Source organism: Symphalangus syndactylus, chromosome 22 (genome assembly GCF_028878055.3).
Source record: "Symphalangus syndactylus isolate Jambi chromosome 22, NHGRI_mSymSyn1-v2.1_pri, whole genome shotgun sequence".
In the NCBI taxonomy this organism is placed as follows: domain Eukaryota; kingdom Metazoa; phylum Chordata; class Mammalia; order Primates; family Hylobatidae; genus Symphalangus; species Symphalangus syndactylus.
Window position 1 is genome coordinate 24,588,815 of NC_072444.2, and position 24,902 is coordinate 24,613,716.

At 41.2% G+C, this 24,902-nt stretch overlaps 1 protein-coding gene across 8 annotated transcripts in view; it reads right to left on the reverse strand.

Moving 5' to 3' along the window:
- VPS13D (vacuolar protein sorting 13 homolog D) overlaps positions 1–24,902 on the reverse strand; it is a 294,776-nt gene that overhangs the window by 204,052 nt on the left and 65,822 nt on the right. For all 8 annotated transcript variants that reach the window (XM_055261411.2, XM_055261410.2, XM_055261409.2 and 5 more), the window contains exons 25-32: positions 21,962–22,144; positions 16,707–16,929; positions 12,799–13,009; positions 9,664–9,835; positions 9,364–9,476; positions 6,995–7,207; positions 2,958–3,223; positions 1,356–1,489 (exon numbers count right to left, since the gene is read on the reverse strand). In XM_055261411.2, coding sequence (XP_055117386.1) covers positions 1,356–1,489; positions 2,958–3,223; positions 6,995–7,207; positions 9,364–9,476; positions 9,664–9,835; positions 12,799–13,009; positions 16,707–16,929; positions 21,962–22,144 — 1,515 coding nt within the window. The remainder of the gene's footprint in view (positions 1–1,355; positions 1,490–2,957; positions 3,224–6,994; positions 7,208–9,363; positions 9,477–9,663; positions 9,836–12,798; positions 13,010–16,706; positions 16,930–21,961; positions 22,145–24,902) is intronic.

The following is a 24,902-nucleotide window of genomic DNA, read 5'->3' on the forward strand; positions in this document are numbered from 1 at the left end:
CCTATCCTAGTGCTGTGAAAAACATGTGACACCAAGGTCCTTTGCCATATTCAAAATTCATACTTTATAAATTCTCCCCAATGATTTATCAAGCTGGTCTTAAAATTCAGATCCAATTGTGCTGCCTCAAACGCAGGACTGAAAGGAGTTTCCAGCGATCTCAAACATTTTGCCATGTAGTTGTCCTAAGACTTCAGAGCAGAAAAGTTTCATTTTCCTTTTTCCTTCAGGGGTTTTTGCTACACAAAACCCAATTGTACCTGACAGTTCATTAATCAATCAGCAAGATTCTCCATTCAAAGCTAGCATTGTGGTGGCTTGGAAGGCAGATGAATTGCAATTTCATGATCAACTCACATCACACCAGCATGCAAATCCTTCCTCTCAAACGGAGGTTTCTTTACAAGAGCGAAACAAGTGGTCAAGAAGTAGGGTCCCTACAGGCCTTATTCCACTATGTTTGTCTCAAAACCATAAACCATATACTCCTAACAGTGAAAATAAGTTTTATTCGTTCAAACTTTGAGCAATCCCACTGGAAAGAAAAGGGCATGAAGAGGCCAATCGTAAAGCAAAAGGAACCCTGACCAAATATCCTAACAGTATGGCACAGGAAATGTGAGCTGAGATGAGTCAAGTACAAACATCTGATAGAAACAAGAACCTGCCATGGTTCCCCTTCTGTCTCCACACCCCATGGCTTAACAAGAGACAAAGCACTTTTGGCCTAATATTGCATAATGACATTTTCAAGCTACAAAGGCCACTCCAGCACAAATTATCTTCTTCATGAGATGACATGAGAGCCTAAAGCACCACTATTATCCATGCGCTCCTTTCAGCCAGGCAGGACTCTACAGAGCTGCCCTTTTATGGATCAGGTATTCCTGAAAGGATAACATATAAGATCCTTAGCACTTTGTATAAATAGGTTTCCCTTCCCAAAGCCCTAGCTCTTCACAGGGCTGCACTCCAGGTGAGGAGAGGGATGCAGGGGAAATGAGACCCACGGCCTCACCTTCATGGACGAGGTCTGCAGAATGAGAGGGCACAACAAGGTGCCTGACAGGGCAGTGGGGACTGGAAAAGTCTCCTTGAACTTCTTGAGGAAGAAAGGGTGTAAAAGAAAGAGGCAAATGCCCTCTGCATATTTATAGCCTAACACTGGGAGACTGAATTCATTCATTAGAATAGCCAGGTAGATCTGGGGAGAAAACAAAGAGGAGAAGAGGGCAAGGGTCTTCCAATTTCATGAATTACTTCTCCTAATGAAAGTTTAAGAGGTAAAATTCTCTTCCAGATGCTTTTCTCGTGAGCCAACATGCACTGCTGTGATCAACACATAGACTTCTTACCTCGATGCCAAACAAACTTCCTGAAAAGGGGCGATCAACAAACCGGGGCTTATAGGTGAGCACTGTGGTGCCTTTCAGAATAATGGCATTGGTGTCAAAGCAGGACACATCTTCAACGACCACAAACTCCGTACCTGGAAAGGACAACATCGTCAATCAAGCCAGAGCTGGGAAGCTGGAAAACACCAGGCTGTTGCAAACGAGGCAGCGCATTTCCACCAGGCAACAACACGAACCAGTAAGATTTTTCTCCAAAATGTCTGCTGACATTTACTAACACTGTCATCCTGAACCAATACTCTGCATCTGGCCACATGCAGCTGAGCCAACAGAGCTCTGCGGCAGCAGGAAAGACTGGGATGTGATTTCTCTCTTTAGAATATTTCTAAACTAGATAGAGAAACTGCACCCCAGTCCTCCTGGGAGGCCCTAGGAGATATTCAGAAGTTCGCAAAATCATCCTTTCTCTAAGTGATGACCTGACTGAAAATTCCAGGAAGAAGACTCAGGTACTAATGTTGGTCAGGCACTATGCATCTAAGTAGCTATTTACAAGGATTGTTTACAAAGAACATAGACCAATTTAATATCGAGATTTTTGAAATCAGTAAGTTTTCAACTTATTTGTATATATTTAATAGTAAATTCATTCTGCCTGAAACTGTGTTTTTATCAAAAACCATATATAGATCAAGCTTGTAATTGAACTCATGTAAAACGCATTGTGCTAGCCAGCTTCATCAAAATCATTGAGAAGCAGGTACAGGTATCAGAAACATAAGAATAAATACACAAATACATACAGATGCACTAGATGAGTTCGCTAGTCAACAAAAGCCATAGTAAATCCATCTATACAAAGAAAAACATTCTTTTTGTAATGAAAATAAAAATCTCCTCACTTACTTATCTTCAAAACCGAGGTTTTTTTTTTTTTTTTTTTTTTTTTTTTTTTGAGACAGAGTCTCGCTCTGTCACCCAGGCTGGAGTGCCGTGGCGCGATCTCGGCTCACTGCAAGCTCCATCTCCCAGGTTCACGCCATTCTTCTGCCTCAGCCTCTCCGAGTAGCTGGGACTACAGGCGCCCGCCACCACGCCCGGCTAATTTTTTGTATTTTTAGTAGAGACGGGGTTTCACCATGGTCTCGATCTCCTGACCTCGTGATCCGCCCGCCTCGGCCTCCCAAAGTGCTGGGATTACAAGCGTGAGCCACCGCGCCCGGCCAAAACCGAGGTTTTCACATACAAAACTTGCCTAAACTCCATAAAGCACATCTGTTAGGGCCCTAAAGATCAAACGGCAAATTGAAGACAGACTGTACACTGGAAAAAAAGACTGCTGCCCAGGTGGATGCTTGGGCCAGACACAAGTGCTAGGCAGGCAGGGGACAGGGACAAGCAACCCTGCAGCCTTCAGTGGGCCAGGCAGCTCCCACCTGAAAATGAAGGCCAAGACCTCTGATGCTTGCAGATCTATAAAAGAGGCAAATGTGTAAGTGCTCATGTGAAAAATGGGAGGCAAAAGAGCAATCATCCTGTAAGACAGATATTGAGTGTAACATTCAAACTAAGCACCAATGAATCACACTGACATATAATCACCTGTTACATTGACCTTGACCTCCAGGTGCCTTTCATTGGACACAGGAAGGGAAGACCGCTTGGTAACTACTCCACTCTTCACAGTTTTGGGAACTATAGCAGATTCGCTGCTAGAGTTACGGTGACGAGAAGGAGTAACATGATTTTGTTTCTTAATATCACTGGGAGTGTGCAGAAAATCATGGACTAATAGTAGCCAGTCAAATATGAGAAACACACGGAGATTGTTGAGAACTACTGTAAAGCAGGAGGAATCCTTGGTAGATCTATAAAAAGAAGACAGGAGAAAATAAATAGGAAAAAAGAAACATGGTATTTCAATAACCTGCAAATGTACTGCTCGGTTTTGGCAGGTGGTATTCCAGTATTTTCCAAACTGCCTGCTTTGAGTATCAGTAAACTCTGAACACTGGTTGAATAACATATTCCATGTATTACTGGTTTAATAACACATTCAGTGTAATAAGTTAATCATATTTTTAAACAACAAGGAACATTTTATAAGAAAGCAGCATAGATAGTATAGCTCAGTGGTTCTCAATCAGATGGTTTTGCTCCCCTGGAGACATTATTTCCTTTTTTTTTTTTTTTTTTTTTTTTTTTTTTTTTTTAGAGACAGGGTCACACTCTTGCCCAGACTGGAATGCAGTGGCATGATCATAGCTCACTGTAACTTCAAACTCCTGGGATCAAGTGATCCTCCTGCCTCAGCCTCCCAAAGTGCTAGGATTACAGGTGTGGGCCACTGCACCTGGCCCTTGGAGACATTTTTTATTCACATTTCAATTGCAATTGCAACTAGAGGGAGTTGCTATTGCTATCTAGTATAGGTAGAGGCCAGGGATGCTGTTAATTATCCCACAATGTACAGGACAGCCCCATAATAAGGAATTATCTGACCCAAAATGTCAATAGTGCTAAGGTCAAGAAATTCTGGTATGGTAAAGAGCACAGGCTTTGAAGTCTGAGACGCAGACTTAAATACTGCCATTTACAAGCCGTGTTATCTTATGAAAGTCACCTACCTTCTCTCAGCCTGTTTCCCCACTTATAAAATGAAGAATATTAATATGATAAGAAATAAAGCACCAAGCACATAGCAGGTATTTGATAAATGTCACTTTCTTTCCCTATGGGCTATTTCAAGAATATCAATGAGGCACTCCTTCTGTGACGTCTAGGATCACTTCTTTATAAATAATACCAAGTTTATACACACTAGTACTAGATTGTTTCTCTAGTTGAAATTGACCTGACAGCCCAAATCTTTTGGCCTGAGGAGAACAAGTAAGATGACATTTACCAGGGATATATGTCCCCTAAGTAACCTAGAGGTAGAGTTGGGGTGGGGGTGGGGGGGACAAGTTGCCATTACTCCAAAGTCTATATTTGACGTGAAAACCCAGCGAGGACTCTCAGGCCTGACCTCAAACCATGATGCAGTCAGGGGCTTCATCCAGGCCCTATTAGTACATCAGCAGGCCCGGCCTACTAATGGATAGGCCTCAGATGAGTAGGACAAGAGAAACGGGCTGGAGCACTTAACATGGGGTTTTCTGGGTTGAACTTGGTTCCGTAAGCCCAAAAGAGACTCTGGGATTCTAGCTACTACATGTACCTGGTTCCCTGACCTAAAAGGTATTCCTATGTGGGAAAACCTAACTTGGAAATATTTCTAGGCTGGTTTCTCTGCTCCTCATTTCTCCTAAACCTGGCTCACTGCCTCTAGGAAAACAGCATCATGATGCATGGCTCCTTGTTACAGACACAGCATTTTTCACAGAAACACTCTACTCTTTTGTAATGGAGAAAAAATGTTGCCCTCAGTAAAATTTTTCCACCCCATTTTGAACATAGATTGTCAGAGTTCTGTATTTAACTGGAAAGTCACAGTGTGTTGGATCCCTTTTCTGGAAAATATTTCAAGCCTTTAAACACAGTGAAGTGATTTATATTTGACACACAAGATCCCAACAGAAGAGTAATTCTTCTTCAGACACGAAAGGCGTTCAAAAATTCCCATCAAAAGAACATTTCACTCCTCTCGCTAACAATAGTATTTCTGTTAGCAAGAGCCAAGGTAAGGCTTTATTATTTGACTCCAATTATACACCTATAATACACAAATATTTCCAGGCTCCCTGTATATTAAAAATATGATAAGAAGGAGACAACTACCTGACAGTCTAGGAAGCCAGATCAATAATAATAAAGTAAACTCAAAAAGAAATGTTTCTCGGCCAGGCACCGTGGCTCACGCCTGTAATCCCAGCACTTTGGGAGGCTGAGGCGGGCAGATCACAAGGTCAGGAGTTTGAGACCAGCCTGGCCAATATGGTGAAACCCCATGTCTACTAAAAATACAAAAATTAGCCAGGCATGGTGGCAGGAGCCTGTAGTCCCAGCTACTCAGGAGGCTGAGACACGAGAATCACTTGAACCCAGGAGGCGGAGGTTGCAGTGAGCTGAGATCGTGCCACTGCACTCCAGCCTAGGCGACAGAGTGAGACTACGTCTCAAAAAAAAAAAAAAAAAAAAAAAAAAAAAAAAAGTTTCTCCAGATGGACCAAACAGATGCCAGCCTCTTGTTCAAAGGAAACATCTTCAACCAAATGAACTGCAAAATGGGACCATCTTATCACATGACTGCAATCAGCCCAATGACGAGACACCTGATAGGTCCAAAGACTGTTAGAAACGTCATGGGCTTTAACATCACACACTCAGGTTTGAGCTCTGATTTCCTGACCTACGAGCTGTGTGACCTTAGAAGAGTGAACTAACCCTTCTCCAAGTTTCTAACTTGGAAACTGCAAAATGAGGAAGAGGTCACCCCCTCTGCAGACTTGTCAGATTACGCTGAGCGTAGCTGAAGTGCCCGGCTCATGGCAGGGCCCAATAAGAGGCAATTAGGATTCCCACTCCTGAAATTTTAAAGTTCATAAAAAAGTGTAAATGTCTACTCTGCTAGACTTCCTAAAGGCATATGGAGAAATCATGACCTCTCTCGAAAAACAAAACAAAACCTAAACCCTGGGCAATTCTGAACAGCACATTGAAATGTCAGGCATACAGAAACATGTAAGAATAATCCTGATGACTTTTTGTTCTGTTTTTTGCTTAACCACAAAGTTTTTCACAATCTTTTTACTTAGTGGTTTATACTTACAACATGTCTGATGACATGAAGCACTAACAGAAGGGAGGGTCTCCTTTTTGGGTTTTCATTGAAAGACTTCTTTAGATCAGGCCTAATTTTTCAGTTTTAAGGTCTATGTTCAGCCATAATATCAGCAAATAGTATATCATAAAACAACACGTTATATCAGCAGTAACAATGACAGCTGCCAACTGTGCCAAGCAATATGCCAGAATTACTTTATTACCTCTACCCCATGAGGTGGGTATAGGTAATTTTCTATTTTATATAAGAGGAAGTTGAGGCTCAAAGGGGCTAAACAACTTGTCTGAGGACACATAGCTAGATAATGGGAGAGCAAGGTTTTCAGCCCAGATCTGTCTGATTCCAAAATATATGTTCTTTCTATACACAACACTGTCTCCCATAATACCAGAAAGAAAAATATAACCTAATTCAAAAAGGTAAAAACTATGTATACATGGATAATGAGTAAGACTTGAATAAATGGGTAATTCAAGTCAAACCCACCTTCCTTTCCATTATTTGTAAAGACCAAAAGTCTTGTTACTTTTTTCCTTAAACCAGTATAATTTCTTCCTTCTCCAAGCCACTTTACAAATTAAAACAGTCTATAGCTTACAAGGAGATTGATTTTAAGGCTCAATTCTTAACTACTTTATTTTTAAAGGCAACAGAGACATCTTCTGGCCAATAAATGAAACTGCAAGATTATAGGAATAATACATTAATATACAGTACACTGCACTGATTAAGCCATTATCTATTTATCTGTCTAGTGATTCCTTGGTTTTTTGATGTTCTAAAGCCAACAAAGACTTGACCCAAAAGAGAATGTCTCCATAAAGAAAGGCAGAAAAGGGTCTGGACCTGCTACCTGAAATGTAGTTCAATCTGAATGGACGCTTGGGTGGTGCTGCTGTTCTTAGCGGGCTGAAAGATACAGCTGAACACATTCGTCATGCCAGGGCTGGTCTTCTGCCCAGCATAACGGGTGTCAAAAGCCATCATGGAATGGGAAACCAAGTTAATGGACTTGGTTTGGTTGGAAAAACTTTCATAGAGCAGTTTGCATTTCTTGAAGTCAAATCTAAAAGAGAGAAAAGAAAGCAGGCAAGATGTGAAACACAACTCTTCCATTTTACAAAAGTATATAAGTCCGAGATAACAAGAGCAAAATCAAAAATATATCTAAGTCCCATAAGGAGAATAACTTTCATTCTGAGTTTTCCTGATTCTGTTAATAGACTCCTCAAAATGGAGTGTTACTGTGCCTTGGATCTTACTTTTCCAGTTCCAAAGAGATGATCTTGTTCATAGGAACGGCATGAGAAGTAACAATACCACATGTTTAACATATTCTGAATCCGTTATCACTCCCATGACCCACCAGAAGTCTAAGAAGGCTGTATATCCCCAAAGGATGTCAAGGGTCCCTCTGGGCCTTCATTTGTCAGCTTCTAGCTTGCCTGGATGTTTCACTCTCCAGTGTCTGTCCAACTGTTTATGTGAAACTGTTATAGTGTACTGGGAACAAATAATACTCTTCACATGGAGAATAATTCAACTAATCTACCAACAGGAAATGCATTTGGAACCATCATTTTTTCGTAACAGAGAAAGCTGCAATGAGCAATTCATAATTACTCGGTACCATTATGACAATACATACAGAATTATTCCATATTGAGAAAGACTAAGGGCATAGCCAATCATCACAAAAAATTGCTGGGTGAGGTGGCTCACGCCTGTAGTCCCAGCTACTTGGCGGGGCTGAGGTGGGAGGACCACTTGAGCCAGGGATGTGGAGGTTGCAGTAAGCCGAGATGGCACCACTGCAGTCCTGCCTGGGCAACAGAGAGAGATTCTGTCTTTAAAAAAAAAAAAAGTAAAGAATAAAACTGCTGGCTCACAAGACCACCAATCTGGGACCACGGTTTCAGTATGCAATGCTCTCATCAGCTGAGTTAGGTACAGACCATGGCGGACTTTCAACAGAAAGACTAACTAGAAGACAGAGTGCTTCAGCAGGGAATTACTGGCCTTGAAGTCCTGTTTTCAAATGCCAAACCACTTTCCCAGTCATACGACCTTAAGCTAGTCAGAAACTCTATCTGGAAAAGAATAATGTACGCCCAGCTTACAGGGCTGATAAGAGATCAAAAACAAAAGGTTATTAAGTGTGAAACGTACTCTTTAAAATTCACACCAGTAATCATGAATTCATACATCTACACTGACTAAGGAAGTGACAGAAATAAGCAAAGTACTAGGTAACCATATGCCCCATTTCAAGGGAGCAATTGCTACTCTGCTTCCAGATGCTTCCAAGTGATAACATGGACCTAGTATTGCCAAAGCTTCCAGTTTTTCAAAAGAAGCTAAATACAAACCTTTTATATAAAATCCTGCAACTTTTTGGGGCGGGGGGGACCAGGTTTCCAGCTGTCGCCTAGGCTGGAGTGCAGTGGTGTGATCATGGCTCACTACAGCCTCCATCTCCTGGTTCAAGTGATCCTCTCACCTTAATGCCTTGAGTAGCAGGGACTACAGGCATGCACCAGGATGCGCAGCTAGTTTTTTAATTTTTTGTAGAGACAGGGTCTCTATGTTGCCCAGGCCAGTCTGGAATTCCTGGCCTCACGCAACCCTCCTGCCTTGGCTTCCCAAAGTGCTGGGATTACAGGCTTGAGCAGCTGCGCCTAGCCCCTAACTTTGAAAATGTTGGCCAGCAAGGCATCAATGCTGCACATCAAGTGGTTCTGCATCTCCCACCCCGTAACTACTCAGACACACAGCAAGACAGGACTTTCTGACTCCATCACCCTGTGTGGGACCACATTTTAGCTCCACGAAGTCTGCCAGAGCATTTAGTTGCCATTCAAGACCATTCAGAGCTCATTTTCTCTCCGGCACATCAAAACACTAGCCGCTCTGTCACCCTAAGCGATATAACGAGCAGAGCAGCCTGAGACCCACAGTGGCCACAGAGTATGAGGGAGAAAAAGATCTTCACTGTTTTAAGTCACTGATACTTTGGGGTTGTCTGTTACTACAGCATAACCTAACCTATGTTGACTGATAGAGCATCAACCTAAACTTTTCAAAAGCACTGTGTATATCAACCAAAAGACACTCTGCAGACAACATTCCATCACTCTGCAACCTCTGCTCTGTGTCAATGCAGAACATGTGTATTATGTGGATACTGTTACTAACAGTATAATAACATAATAAAAGGCATACCTGGCTAGGGACCCAGCACCTTCTTTTCTTTTTGGATCTTTAAGCTCCAGACTTACATTCACCATATCAATGAGGAAGCACATGCAAGTGTACACTTCTCCACTCAGGACAGTCTACAAAAGGAAAATGCCTGTCAATCCACAGCTGATGATGCCATCCTAAAAATAGGTTCATACGCCAAGAAATCTAATTTGCTTGTTGTTCCACCTTCTTTCTCCAGGTGAGTTTGAGGAATAGCTACACAGGGTGACCGTCAGCTGAGACTATGAGAGTTACAGAAGAATATAAGGTCTCACTCACATGAATTCTTGGATCTTGTAAATCATACGGCCGCATAAATTCCTCTATGGGTTCTCCCAGGTTGTTCTCTAATAAGCCACGTATCAGCTTGTATTTATACAGATCCAGAGAGCAGTGGACTGAGGAGAGATTGCCATGGATAGATATGTCTGGCACAGTATGACTTATTTCTCTAAGAAAAAGAAAAAAAGATCACTTACACAAACAAGTCATAACTTAACATTGATATAGCTCACACCCAAATAACGGGGCTAAAATGTACTCACCTACATTATCAAGTAGGTAATTCCTACTTCCAATGACAAAATGTACTCACCTACATTATCAAGTAGGTAATTCCTGCTTCCAATGACAAAAATTTCATGTAGCTCCAAATGAAGCAAGTTAATATGACTGTCATGCTTCAACTATAAAAAGCCCCTTTTCTCCCAAAATTTACATTTAGAAAATCCTCAAACCAGGCCAGGTGTGGTGGCTCACACCTATAATCCCAGCACTTTGGGAGGCTGAGATGGGAGGATCACTTGAGCCCAGGAGTTCGAGACCAGCCTGGACAACATAGTGAAACCCCATATCCACAAAAAATGCAAAAATTAGCTGGGCATGGTGGTGTGCACCTGTGGTCCCAGCTACTCAGGAGGCTGAGGTAGGGGGTTCCCTTGAGCCCAGGAAGTCAAGGGTGCAGTAAGCTGTGATCGTGCCACTGTATTCTCACAGAGTGAGACCCTGTGGGAGGGAGAGAGGGAGGGAAGGAGGGAAGGAGGGAGGGAGGGAAGGAGGGAAGGAGGGAGGGAGGGAGGGAAGGAAGGAGGGAGGGAGGGAGGGAAGGAGGGAGGGAGGGAAAGAGGGAAGGAGGGAAGGAAGGAAGGAAGGAAGAAGGAAGGAAGGAATGAAGGAAGCAGGAAGGAAGGAAGGAAGCAGGAAGGAAGGAAGGGAGGGAGGGAAAGAGGGAGGGAGGGAAGGAAGGAAGGAAGAAGGAAGGAAGGAAGGAGCAAGAAATGGAGGGAGGGAAATCCTTAAACCTAGTATGAGCTAACTAACTAATCTATTAATAAGGACAAGCTCATGAGACTCACAAAGAGCTTAAATATTACAGTTGGGAAGTCAATAAAGAAAAGATGCCAAGATCTTTATTTAACTCTTTGGATTTAGTGGTAACTAAAGGCAAACACCAGTGTTTCATACTGAGCCCAGATGGGACATTAGGATAAACTCTGAATAGGTTCATCATCTCAGCTGGGATGGACAGAAGTAAAGTTGAAGAAGAGGAGGGGCACACATCTATACCACATCTCAATACTAAAAAGCTTTCTCTAACCTCCCATGGGTGAACTGGGCATCATGAATCCTACAGACACTATGCTCTAAGTATAGAGAGGGCTAGTGTTTGAAATGGCAGAGGTATATAAAAAAAATTATTCTGTCTGCAGAGAAAAGCCGACATACAACAGAGTTTTAAAAGACAATGATGCAGTAACAAAGAAAAACAGAGACGGCTGACCAAGTGCCATCTCAGGTTGCTGTGTGTGCAGTGTGAGACTGACAGGACACCTTGCATTCAGCATCACCTTCTATCAGGCCTAACAGAATACAATTATCTGCACAGAAACACTAATGGGAGTGGAGAAAGTTTAGATAAGCTGAATAGGAAAGCTTTTTTTTTTTTTTTTTGGAAAGCATTGCTTGAAAAGAAAACAAAGTGTTCAATTTCTAAATAATGAAGCTCCTCTTAAGACTGCTTAGCCAGTAAAACCAAATATAGCCCATGCCAACCATAACTGAACACCAGCCAGGGAGCACTTGAATAACACGTAAGACTGAAACACAAACATCCCAGTGAGAACAGCTAAGTTGTATCATTAATCCAGAGAGAAACTAAAAAAGTGACATTAAATGACTTGCCCAAACCAAGAACTGTGAAGGGAGTGGCCAAAAAGAAATTCAAATCATGCTCTATACAAATAATAAACCTGTTTTTCTTTCTTTTTTTTTTTTTTTTTTTGAGACTGAGTCTTGCTCTGTTGCCCAGGCTGGAGTGCAGCGGCTCAACCTCGGCTCACTGCAACCTCCACCTCCCTGATTCAAGCAATTCTCCTGCCTCAGCCTCCCCAGTAGCTGGGATTACAGGTGCACGCCACCATGCCTGGCTAATTTTTGTATTTTTTTTTTTTAGTAGAGATGGGGTTTCACCATGTTGGCCAGGCTGGTCTCGAACTCCTGAACTTGTGATCTGCCGTCTCGACCTCCCAAAGTGCTGGGATTACAGGCGTGAGCCACCATGTCCATATGCCAAGGTGGGCAGGTGGGCATGCCAAGGCAGGTGGATCACGAGGTCAAGAGATCGAGACCATCCTGGCCAACATGGTGAAACCCCATCTCTACTAAAAATACAAAAATTAGCTAGGCGTGGTGGTGTGCACCCGTAATCTCAGCTACTTGGGAGGCTGAGGAAGGAGAATCGCTTGAACCCAGGAGGCGGAGGTTGCAGTGAGCCGAGATCTCACCACTACACTCCAGCCTGGTGACAGAGTGAGACTCCATCTCAAAAAAAAAAGATCAAATCAAACATTAAATTAGAATCATCTGCTTAACTACCTGTATCCCTCAACAAAACATAAGTTCCTTCAAAGGAATTAGTTTTCTCTTTCATCATAGTAGCCCTCATGTTCAGCACACAGTAGGGACTCAATAAACATTTGTTAAATAGATGAAGAAGTAAGTGAATAACCAGTTCTTCCAAACTTATCTTAATAGCACTGATTTCCACGTTAAGATTCTACTTATCATAGACAGTTATTCAGATATAAAACATTGGTTGGGCATGGTGGCTCACACCTGTAATCCCAGCACTTTGGGAGGCTGAGGCAGGCAGAACACCTGAGGTCAGGAGTTCAAGATCACAACATGGTAAAACCCCATCTCTACTAAAAATACAAAAATTAGCTGGGCATGGTGGCATGTGCCTGTAATCCCAGCTACTTGGGAGGCCGAGGCTGAGGAGAATCACTTGAACGTGGGAGGTGGAGGTTGCAGTGAGCCGAGATTGCGCCACTGCACTCCAGCCTGCCTGGCGGACAGAGCGAGACTCCATCTCAAAAAAAAAAAAAAAAAAAAACAAAACAAAAAAACACTCACTTATCCAAGTTCCTCTCCACCTGCAATTTCAGCCTACAAGGCTCGGTTAAGAGGCTTCCTCCTGTCTGTCGCACAAAATAGGAAGGGAAGATCAGATCTCCACTACTGTCCTCTGGTGCCTTGGAGTATTCTCTTGGATGTCTCTCTGCAGCAAAGATGTCCATGTCCTGGAGATCCACGACAATGCAATCCAGCAGGCAGACATGGTCTTCTACAAGGACCCAAGGAAAGAGAGGCAATGAAGAAAAGAGGACCCAAGGGGTTGCACTAAACAAATAAAAAATGGAAAGCTCATTCTGTCTTTGAAAATGTTTACAGCTGCCTGCTTCCCCGCATTGGCCACTACTCAGAAAACTGGCTGTCCAGAGTCTCCACTATGGCAGCCAGATCTCCTTATGCAAAGCTCCATGTGCTCGACACACTCTGCCCACCCGCCTCCACTCCAAGCACAGACCGCGTCACAGTTCTACAGTGTCTTATGCCCATGCTGTGACAACAACTGAGGCTGGGGGGTTGGTGACTAAATCTGACTCCGTATGCAATCCTTCCCCACACACAATGCTACCAAAAGGTTTACAAACTTTTCCCAGCACTAAAATTCTTTTTTCAAACAAATACTGCCACATGTAACCACTTCCATTTCCACTGACCAGATCCAAACCACCTTCATTCTTGCCTAGACCAAAAAGAACTCTCCTGCATTAGACCTGCATAATTCCATTCTAGCTGTCACAAAACCACTCTCCCCACAAAATACCTGAGTAATCCTTAAAAAAAATAAACAGTCCATAACATTCACTTATTTTATACACTTACTGGCTACGGTTAATCCAAAATTCTTTCTGTAAGCCAGGAGCGGTGGCTCACACCTGTAATCCCAGCACTTTGGGAGGCTAAGGCAGGCGGATCACCTGAGGTCAGGAGTTCAAGACCAGCCTGGCCAACATGGTGAAACCAGTCTCTACTAAAAATATAAAAATTAGCCAGGGGTGGTGTTGGGTGCCCAAATCCCAGCTACTCAGGAGGCTGAGGCAGGAGAATGGCTTGAACTTGGGAGGCAGAGGTTGCAGTGAGCCAAGATCACACCACTGCACTCCAGCCTGGGCAGAACAAGACTCTGTCTCAAAACAAAAAGTAAAAAAAAAATTATTTCTGTAAAACTCCCCCAAATCCCTACAAGGCCCTGCACAAGCCCACTGCCTTCCTTCCCAAGCTCATTTCAAGCCATTCTCTCTCCTGCTCACTAGGCCTCAGGCTTACTGTCCTTTGTTACCCCAAAATGCTAAGCTCTCTGCTGCCTCAACAGCCTTACAGGTGGCATGGCCCTCCCATCTCATCTAAATTCAGTCTTCTCTCTTCTTCTGTCTTTTCCGTGATAACATTTATTATAATCTATCAATATTTAAATGCTCAATGTCTTTTTGTCTTTTTCATTAGTCTATAAGTAGCGTTATAGGAGGAGCCATGTCTAACAGCATGTTAATATACTAGGGAATAAAATATCATAACATCTGGCATTAAGTGGGCACTGAAAAAATGAGTTTTTTATTAGTTAATTACATTGATAAATACATGGACTAGATAAAAAGTAGAGCTGATCTGCTAGAAGGGGGGAAGGAAAGTGAACGAAGCAGGCTTTAGAGATTCTCTAGGGCAGGGGTCCCAAACCCCCAGGCCACGGACGGGTACTCACAGCAGGAGGTGAGTGGGCATTACCACCTGAGCTCTGCCTCCTGTCAGATCAGTGGTGGCATTAGATTTTCATAGGGGTGCAAACCCTATTGGGAACTGCCTAAGAGAAGGATCTAGATTGTGTGCTCCTTATGAGAATCTAATGCCTGACGATCTGAGGTGGAACAGTTTCATCCTGAAAACATCCCCAACCCTGTCTGTGGAAAAACTGTCTTCCATGAAACTGGTCCCTGGTGCCAAAAAGGTTGGGGACTGCTGCTCTAGGGTACTGCTATGGAATCCTAGGATTACATGGAAACAGTGTGAAAACCACTGTCTTAATCCAAGACAATGTATCATTAATAGTGAAGTTTCAGAAACAAACAGCAAATCAGTAGGAGATATACTGTTAAAAAAGAGACATTATTTCTATAAAACATCCCAAATCACTTCTTAAAGGCATCCACCAATACATACGTAAGACTGGCCTTGTTTCTAATCATCACGGACGTCATAACATCAGCGGCGGCAGGCACCATATGCTGAGTGGCCCTCAGGTGCAGCCCCCTCTGTGTTCTATATGCGCATGCAGACAGACTGGCAAGCAGTATCATGTTCAGTTACAATTCGCTTCTGGAGTCAGACTGCCAAAATTCGTAGTCCAACTCTTCCATTACTACCTCATAACCTTGGGCAAGTCAGGTTACCCAATCTCTGCAAGCCTTTGCCTCTTCATCTGTGAAATCAGGGCGGATCATGAGGTCAGGAGATCGAGACCATCCTGGCTAACATGGTGAAACCCCATCTCTACTAAAAAATACAAAAAATTAGCCGGGTATGGTGGCGGGCGCCTGTAGTCCCAGCTACTCGGGAGGCTGAGGCAGGAGAATGGTGTGAACCTGGGAAGCAGAGCTTGCAGTGAGCCAAGATTGCACCACTGCACTCCAGCCTGGGTGACAGAGCGAGACTCCGTCTCAAAAAAATAAATAAATAAATAAAAATTGAAAAAAATAAAACTCTACAGGAGTGTAATGTAAACAAAATAATTAATGTAAATAATGCATCACAATGTTTGGCACATAGTGTTTCACAACTACTACTATGGTGATGAAAATTATCCTGTTAAATGATCAACATAATTAAAACCACTTTCCTGTCACCACTAGGACTATAAGGTACCAGAGAGAGTTAACAACTCCTCGGATCTATGTAACAAGACACTCAGCAGCCTCTCTCAGCTAGTGTCCTGCATCTTGCAAAGTCTCATCACACTGGACTGATCTTTGCAGCTCATCATATTCTGCCTCCCTCTCTAGCAGCTCAGAGCAGCTCCCACTTATCAGGCACATCACTCATCCAGAACACATTTAACAATAGAAAAGAGACCAGGCCCGGAGGCTCATGCCTGTAACCCCAGCACTTTGGGAGGCCGGGGCAGGAGGATCACTTGAGCTCGGGAGTTTAAGACCCAGCCTAGGCAACATGGTGAAACCCCATCTCTACAAAAAATACACACAAAAAAAATATTAGCTGGGTGTGATGACGCATGCCTATAGTCCCAGCTACTCAGGAGGCTAAGGTGGGAGGATCAATTGAGCTTAGGAGGTCAATCTGCAGTGAGCCATGATCACAACACTGCACTCTAGCCTGGGAGACAGTGAGAGACCCTGTCTCAAGGGGAAAAAAAATACATAAAACCAGAAAAGCCTCCAAAATAGTGCTCTCATTTGGAATGACTAATTCTTATATTGGAGAGAAGAACACCAATAACCAGATGGTTCATGTCTTTTAAATTCTGTGCTACAGCATTTCTGTTGTTGCCTAACTTAACGCTAATATTTTTTAATGTGTTCTTTTATATTTTTTAGAGTTAGTGGCTCGCAAGGACAGTGTCTGGGTAGTGGCTTGCAGAATGCAGGACTCTTTCTACTTACACTATCACTATCTGGTGGCAACTATTTTCACCTATAAGAAAAAAGTCCTAATAGGCTATCTAAAAATCTCTTTAATTACACTGTATCTTGCTAATTTAACCCTACTGTAGAAGTCATCCAATGATAAATCTACACCTAAAACTCTTAAACCTTGCAAAGCAAAATCAAAATCTCATCATCATTAAAGAAATGCTATCTCTTTGTTAACATTTGCCTGAACACAATGCCCACCCCCTTCAGGTTCCTGAACAGTCCTGTGAATTTCCCCACCTTCAGTATTATGCAGCTTTTCTCCTCTTTTACCTGGACTACTGGACACTTGGCCAACAGACAGTGTGGGTTGTGGCCCTCGCTGCTTGGTGGAGGTACTGGGCACAAACTCACTCTTCAGGCTTCCTAGGCTCATTCCAGCAAGAGGCATCGTGAACTGCCCCTGGGAATGGGTTCCCCTGGGCTCCTCCGTGCTTGTCGTTTTCCTCAGACTGTGTTTGGGAGTACCTGTTGGGGAAGCTGAAGGCACAGATTCCTGGGAAGAAACAAAATAAAACTAGAATGCAGGAAATGGGAAGGGGGCAGCACTGGCAGTGGGACTCTATCTTTAATATCTCCAAAGTCCTATCCCAGTCCCTAGAGTGTTCAAAGACTCTGTAATACTTATACTTCCCTCAGCCTCCCAGATCCCATAAACAAGAGGCTACCAGGATCATGACATTTACTGCCACAAAAAATTATCAGCAGAGATGTTACATATAGTTCAATACTTGCTGAAAACTTCTGCAGGAAGATACCATCTCTTGGCTCAAGAGCAAATGTGAAGACGCCAATTGCTTCAAGTGGTTTAATCAAGGTCAAATGCAGCAAAAGCAAGTCTCAGCTATATGATAGTCTGTTGCTTTGCTTTTGGGGAGGGGCGTATTGTTTTAAGAAAACACATCTAATGGCAACATGGCTCCAATGTGTTTGTACTTTCTAGACATCTCCCCTCATGGGTTTACATTTCCCATCTAAGTAACTGTGGAAATGAAAACAAAATGGAAAACAAAAGAGGCCAGCCATTCCTATGATGTTTCTGCTCAAGGACATACAAATTAAGAAGGGCTAACAGAGAATAAAATAGATTCAGTAATTCTATTAGAAATACTACTCTTTTCTTACACACTTAGTACCTTCATTCGGTTAATTGCTAACAGAGGAAAATCTATTTCACCAGAACAATTCAGTAATTGACTTTTAAGCTTCCCAGGGCTTCTTCATGGAGGCCTCAGAGCTACATGTCTGCATGGCTCCCGCAGCATCATGGTTCCCATCTTGCCATTCTCAACTGCATCTGGGAAGAGAGGAAGGATGGCTCTCCCTCTAGGGCTGCCTTTATTTTGACTCATCTCAGCTTTGGAAAAGAATACAAAAACACTGCTCCCTTTCACAGTTCTCTCAAGTAGTAATTACAAGTAAAAGAAACTAGTTCTTGCTTTCTGCAATATTTTTTTTTTGCAAGGCAGATTACTAGGTAAATGTCATTATTTAAGTATTTCAACATTAAAACCTTTCCCTCTCGCTTAGTTTATTTAAACTCTGTAAAGTATTTGTTGCCCTTTGATTTGATTCATCTCTACATCCTCTCTGTAGTTGGTTTAAATAAATCAGTGGCTTGAGAAGATTAACCCAAAGCTTTTCAAAGACATTGACTTAGAAATTGTGGTTTAAGCATAAGCTATGGTTGAGAAAAATGAAATAAAAGCATATGCAAAAAAACTCAATCTTGTACTCATTAAGACATGGATTTATGTAAAACAATTCCAAACACACAGGAGTCCTGGAACTCAAGGGCAAATAACCCCTCTCCAAGCTTTGATTTCAGGATTATTTCCTGTTCTTTAACCACTGGAATGCATATTAGACAAACCTCACACATGCAAATGTATTCAAGGGCAAACGCAAATACAAAATGATGGATGGTGAAGAAGGTAATTATTCATTTCATATAGACTGTAATCAATTATATTTAACTGTATGCATGGGGAGGTAAACTTCACAGATACGTTTATCTGGTTACAAACACTTGAACAAACGACACACTCCAAACAGCCCTTATGGAATTCTACAGAACAATCACTGGTACCTAGTAAGATAGTTTTTCTAGGATTTAAGGATATAAAATAAGATCACCAAGAAAGTACTACTGAGGGCTAAAAAAAAAAAAAAAGAAATTCTTTTTAATGGGCTTTAAGAACAACTTCTTTACATAGTAGGGAAATAATTCAAACACTAAGAAAAAAAAGTTAATAAGCAGGCTTTCTCAAGTAATGAGATATTTTAAAGGGTTGGTTTTAATTTTCTTTTTAAAGTATGTGAATGTGGATTGACTGCTGAATCCCATAAGGTTTTTCAGAATAGTCAGGTTGCAAAAAAAGCACATTATACCTTGAAGAAAAAGCGATCCTTGTATGCACTGCCACTTAAAATCAAATCCTCAAAAACAAATACACGGAAATTTTTTTCATTAAAACGCTACAAACTCTGTGCTATTATTTGGCTTAAAAAATAGGAACCCTTTTGCAAAAATTTCTTAAGTATTCTGGCAATTCTTCTGCCAAGGCTAACTTCAGGGTCTGCTGGTAAATCCATATATAGATATATCTGATAAGGAAATTCAGTCCATTACCTTTTTAGGAAGGATAGAGAAACAAAAATGGTCCTGGTGAATTTGGTCACACGTTCTGGCTAGAAGTGATTTCCTCCTAAAAATTTTAGTATGGCCTCAAAGTAAAGATTTAACACAAACAAATACAGTTATGCACCGCATAATGCCATTTCAGTCAACCACAGACCACATATACTATGATGGTCCCATAAGATTATAATGCAGTATTTTTATTGTATCTTTTCTATATTTAGATATGTTCAGATACACAAATACTTATCATGGTGTTACAAATGCCTACAGTATTCAACACAGTACTGTGCTGTACAGGTTTGTATTCTAGGAGCAACAGGCTATACCATAGAGCCTAGGTGTGCAGTAGGCTAAGCCATTTTGGTTTGTGTAAGGACACTCTATGATGATCACAGAGCAAGCAAATCACCTAAGGATGCATCATTCTCCCAAGTATCTCCCTGTAGCTAAAGGACCATAACTGTATTTGGTCTCAGTCCCTCACACAAGAGTTTCCAAGACCCTTGGAATCTCCAGAGTGATAAAATGTCCTTGTGTATGTTAACGAGATAACTGGTGGCTAAAAGCCCCTAAATAGCTTTAGAATGGGGGTTGCTGGAAGTACAGGCAACTATGTGATTAGAGGGTTGGAACTTTCAGTTTCAGTGCCCAGGCCTCCAGGGAGAGCAGCAGGGCTAGAGATTGAGTCTAATCACAAATGGCCAATGATTTAATTAATTATGCCCATGTAATGGGGGCTCCACTAAAAGCCTAAACAATGGGGTCCAGAGAGATATCAGGTTGGTGAATACATCCACAGTCCAGGAGATGAAGCACCCAATTCCATGGCACAGAAGCTCCTGTGTTCGGGACGCTACGGGATCTCGCCCTACACATCTCTTCATCTGGCTATATCCTTTATTACGGCCTTCATATCAAACCAGTAAATGTGTTCCCCTGAGTTCTATGAGCCACTATAGCAAATTACTGAACCTCAGGAGGCATTATGGGAACCCCAAGCTTATAGCTAGTCTGTCAGACATACAGGAGACCTGGACTTGTGATTGGTGTCCGAGTGGGGAGCCGTCTTTAGGGACCTGTGGGGTCTTATGCTAACTCCAAGTGATTAATGTCATAATTAAATTATAGACAAGTTGGTATCTGCACAGTTGGAAAATGGTTAGTATGGGGGAAAACCCAACACATTTGGTGTCAGAAGCATTGGGAGCTGTTTCCTTTTATATGTAAAGAGCACAGCACTGGCTGATGTATAATAAGCATTCAGCAAATGGCAGCTATGTACTGCTATTTTCGGCAGTTTTTAAATCTTGCAATCAAATCTTACATACATCTCAAAGGCCATCTCTCTCCCTATGTTATTAGCTATTATACTAAAAATAGGCATAAGTAGCTGGGAATTTCAGTAAGTGCTTTTCTGACACACTAAAACGAGTTTGCAAGGAATAAGCAAATAGACGGAAGAGCTGCTGTGGAAACCAGCAAGGAATGATGAAAACACACACCAGGAATGACAAGGCCTCATCTCTGGTTCCAGAAATGTCACTCAGTCTCCTCAAATGCAAAAATGGATGAAGGGGGACTAATCGGACCATCTAAAAGGTCCTCTCAGCTTTAAGGGTCTGTAAATTACTAGGTGTTTCTATTTTTATTGTTTATTCTCAAAGAATCCTAGTTTCCCCAATGTAAAACACAAATAACAACAGTCCTCATCCGAATTACCTCCAAACACTGTTATGAGAAATGGATAAGTCACAGCCATAAAAAAGAATGAAATCATGTCCTTTGCAGCAACATGGATGGAGCTTGAAGCCATAATTCTAAGCAAATTAATGCAGGAACAGAAAAGCAAATGCGGGCGGGCACGGTGGCTCATGCCTGTAATCCCAGCACTTTGGGAGGCCGAAGCAGGTGGATAACCTGAGGTCAGGAGTTCGAGACCAACCTGGCCAACATGGTGAAACCTCGTCTCTACTAAAAACATAAAAACTCGCTGGGTGTGGTGGTGGGTACCTGTAATCTCAGCTAATCAGGAGGATGAGGCAGGAGAATTGCTTAAACCCAGGAGACGGAGGTTGCAGTGAGCCGACACGGTGCCACTGCACTCCAGCCTTGGCAACAGAGTGAGACTCTGTCTCAAAAAAAAAAAAAAAAAAGAAAAGCAAGTGCCACATGTTCTCACTTGTAAGTGGGAGCTAAACATTGAGTACTCATGGATGGACATAAATATGAGAACAACAGATACCCTCCTAAGGTTCTATAATTTGCAAAGAGAGCTCACAAAACTCAGGGAAACACATTTACTTGTTTAACGTCAACTGCTACAGCGGAGCGGGGGGTTGGGGGGAATGGGTCGGAAAACTACCTATTGGGTACTATGCTATCTGGGTGCAATATACCCATCTAAGAAACCTGCACATGTACCCCCTGTATCTAAAACAAAAGTTGAAAAAAAAAGGTGCCACAGTAATTTAAAACTGTAAAGCAATATACTGTATAAGATGTTATTATTAAGACATTTTTAAATGGCTTCAAGTAAACCATGGGCCAATCACATCCTCTGAAAAAAGCCACAGAGTCTAAAACGTTTATATTATACAAGGAATGCTTTTATATAAAGAAAGCATTATAAAAAGATGGAAGGTTGATTCCATTGGTTTGTTTGCTAAAACAAGTTACTACCTACATTTACTAAGAGTTATAATTTACACTACCTCAATTCATAAGGTTAATTGAAATATCAATAAAATGTCAAAAAAAATTCTTCAAGCCACATACCCTACAAAAGTAACAGCAATTATGGATCATCTTACAGCAGCATACAAATTTTTCAATTAGTGATCAAATACTAGCTGAACGGAAAAGGAAATGGATACTGATTGCTCACCTTATCTTGTAGGGAAAACGTGCCAGGAAAACCAGCAAACAGAAACTTATTTTTGACTTTCAACTTCCCCAAATTTGCTACAATCAGATTATTTGATCTGGAACTTTCTGGGATCAGAAGAACAGGAGCACCAGCCTCAATATCCAGGAGAACCCGTGAACAGCGCTGGGCTTGATCTCTCACCTGAAAGAGGAAGGAAAACTGACTCAGAGGATAATTAATTCCCTAATTTTACCACCAAATAACCTCAGGTTCCCAAAAGTTTCGTGAGTTTATAAAACAATTAAAATCATACAGAGCATATTCTATGACCACCATGGAGTTAAACTGGAAATCAGTAACAAGAAGATAATGGAAAATCCCCAAATATTTGGAAAATAAACTACACACTTCTAAATAACCCCTAGGTCAGATGAAATCACAAGGGAAATAGAAAAATATTTTCACTAAAATGATAAGGAAGACATAATACATTAAAATTTGTGGGATACACTTAAAACAATGCTTAGAGAGAAATTTACACCATTACTTTAGAAAGCAATAAAGACTTAAAAATCACTAATTGAAAGCTTCCACCTTAAGAAGCTGGAAAAAGAAAAGTAAATTAAATCTGAAGTAGAAGGAAGAAAATAAAAAGCGTAAGTCAATGATACAGGAAACCGACAATTAGAGAAAAATCAAACATTTATAGAATATGACTGCACCCAAAAACCACAGAACATACTTTTATTTTTTTTTTTTTTTGAGACAGTGTCTTGCTGTGTTGCCCAGGCTGGAGTACAGTGGCACAATTCCAGCTCACTGCAAACTCCACCTCCCGGGCTCAAGTGAGATTCTCATGCCTCAGCCTCCTGAGTAGCTGGGATTACAGGCATGTGCCACAATGCCCAGCTATTTTTTGTATTTTTAGGAGAGATGGGGTTTCACCATGTTGGCCAGATTGGTCTCAAACTCCCGGCCTCATGTGATCCATCTGTCTTGGCCTCCCAAAGTGCTGGGATTACAGGGGTGAGCGTGCCCAGCCCAGAACATATATTCTTTATAAGAACAAGTGGTCTATTGGCTGAGAGTATGCCTCGGCCATAATACAGGCCTGAATAAGTTGGTTATTTTAAAAGATAAAACTAATAAACCCCTGGCCACTTAGTAGCTTGGTTATCTTGGTTAAGTTGTTAAAGTCTCTGTGCCTCCGTTTCCTTATCTATAAAATGGGAATAATAATAAGCCGTAAGTCCTACCTCAAAGAGGTGTAGGGATTAAATGAGACAATACACCCAAAAACTGAGGTGAAAATGTAACAGCTATTATTATTACCACATCAACACCATATCTTTTCAGTCTTTTTTCCTGTACACACAGCTATGTATTTATATATATACAGGCATCCTGACTAGCACTTACATCTTTAACATGCGTTCAGTTGTATGTTAATGGAAAAAACACTGAATCATGAGCCAGACAACCAGGGCTAAGAGTTAACAACGTTTCCTCACTTATAAAATGAAAGTAACACATCTGTCGGCCACCGCCTCATTAGGTATTATCATAACTAATTATCTTTTTTCCTTGATTATATCCTCCCACTGAAATATAAACTCCATGAAGGCAATGACCTTGGCTTTCTTGTTTTCCACTCTGTTCCTAGCACCTGGCAAGCTGCATGACACACTCTTTCCTAAATTACTGAAGAAATGAACAAACAGGGTTGTTATAAGGATCAAATGAAATAATGTGTAGGAAAGCACTTTGAAAACTCCAAAGCATCATTAATACAAATAATTATTGCCAAAAGTACAGGCTACTTAATTCTGCTATCTCCATATTCCTACTATAACTGAGTCAAGGGAAGAATAGTAAGAAAAATAACTCCCTGATGGTCACATAGCTAATGGAAGCAAAACCCACACTCAAGATATTTGTCCCAAGATTTCTAACGTGCAGAATTACTTTACAATACCAGTTGCTAGGTGAATGAAGAAGTGTAACAAATATAAGAGGTTACATGTAAAGTGGAAGGCATAGAAAAACTGCATCATACTTCTGGGGTAAAACATATGGGAAATAATTTATATTTGGCCAAATACATCTGGTACAACTGATACTCTTATTATTTCAAACATTAAGAATACAAAGAAATTCAAAGTCCCACTGAATCATTATTTACAGACCTCAGAAAATGTAGGAATAAAAACCCAGCTACATGTCAAAAACACGTGTCACCAATACAAGGTGAAAGAAATTTAAATTTCAAACAAAATAGCCTCTTAATCTTATCGACAAATAAAAGTAGATCTTAGCTCTATATAAACCTAATTCAAACAGCTAGAATTAAAGATTCTTGAGAAGATCAGCTTCTCTTCAAAGCCTACATATTGAACAATGTTCAAAATAGAAAGACATTCCTTTAACCTCCTACTTGTCTTATATAATTTGATAAAGCAAAACTTTAGACTTATTGTTCAACTCTGCTTAACCCAGGAAGTTAAACCCAATTACTCAGTAATATACAAGTATCTCATTTCCTAACCCAAATGATTCACCACCATAAGACTTACCACTGTTTCAACCACACATGTAAAAATAACTGTTTTAAATGCACACAATAATTCTAACAGAAAACATATAGCAGAGTTGTATTGAAAGTCACAAAAATGTTCATAACTTTGATAAAACCATATCATTTGTAGGAATCAATACTATAAACATAATTCAAAAAGTGAAAAAAAAACTTCACTTCTGTAAAGATATTCATGAAAGCATTAGTCATAAGAATGAAAAGCTGAAAGCAATTTAAATGTTAAAAATAGGAAAATGGTTAAACTAATAGATTATATAGTTGCTACATAGGATATCTATGAAAAGCGCAAAGCAAGATGGAAAAAGATTCTAAAAAAGGCTAGGAAAAATAGCTGGATTCTAAAAGTGCATGTATAAAACTACT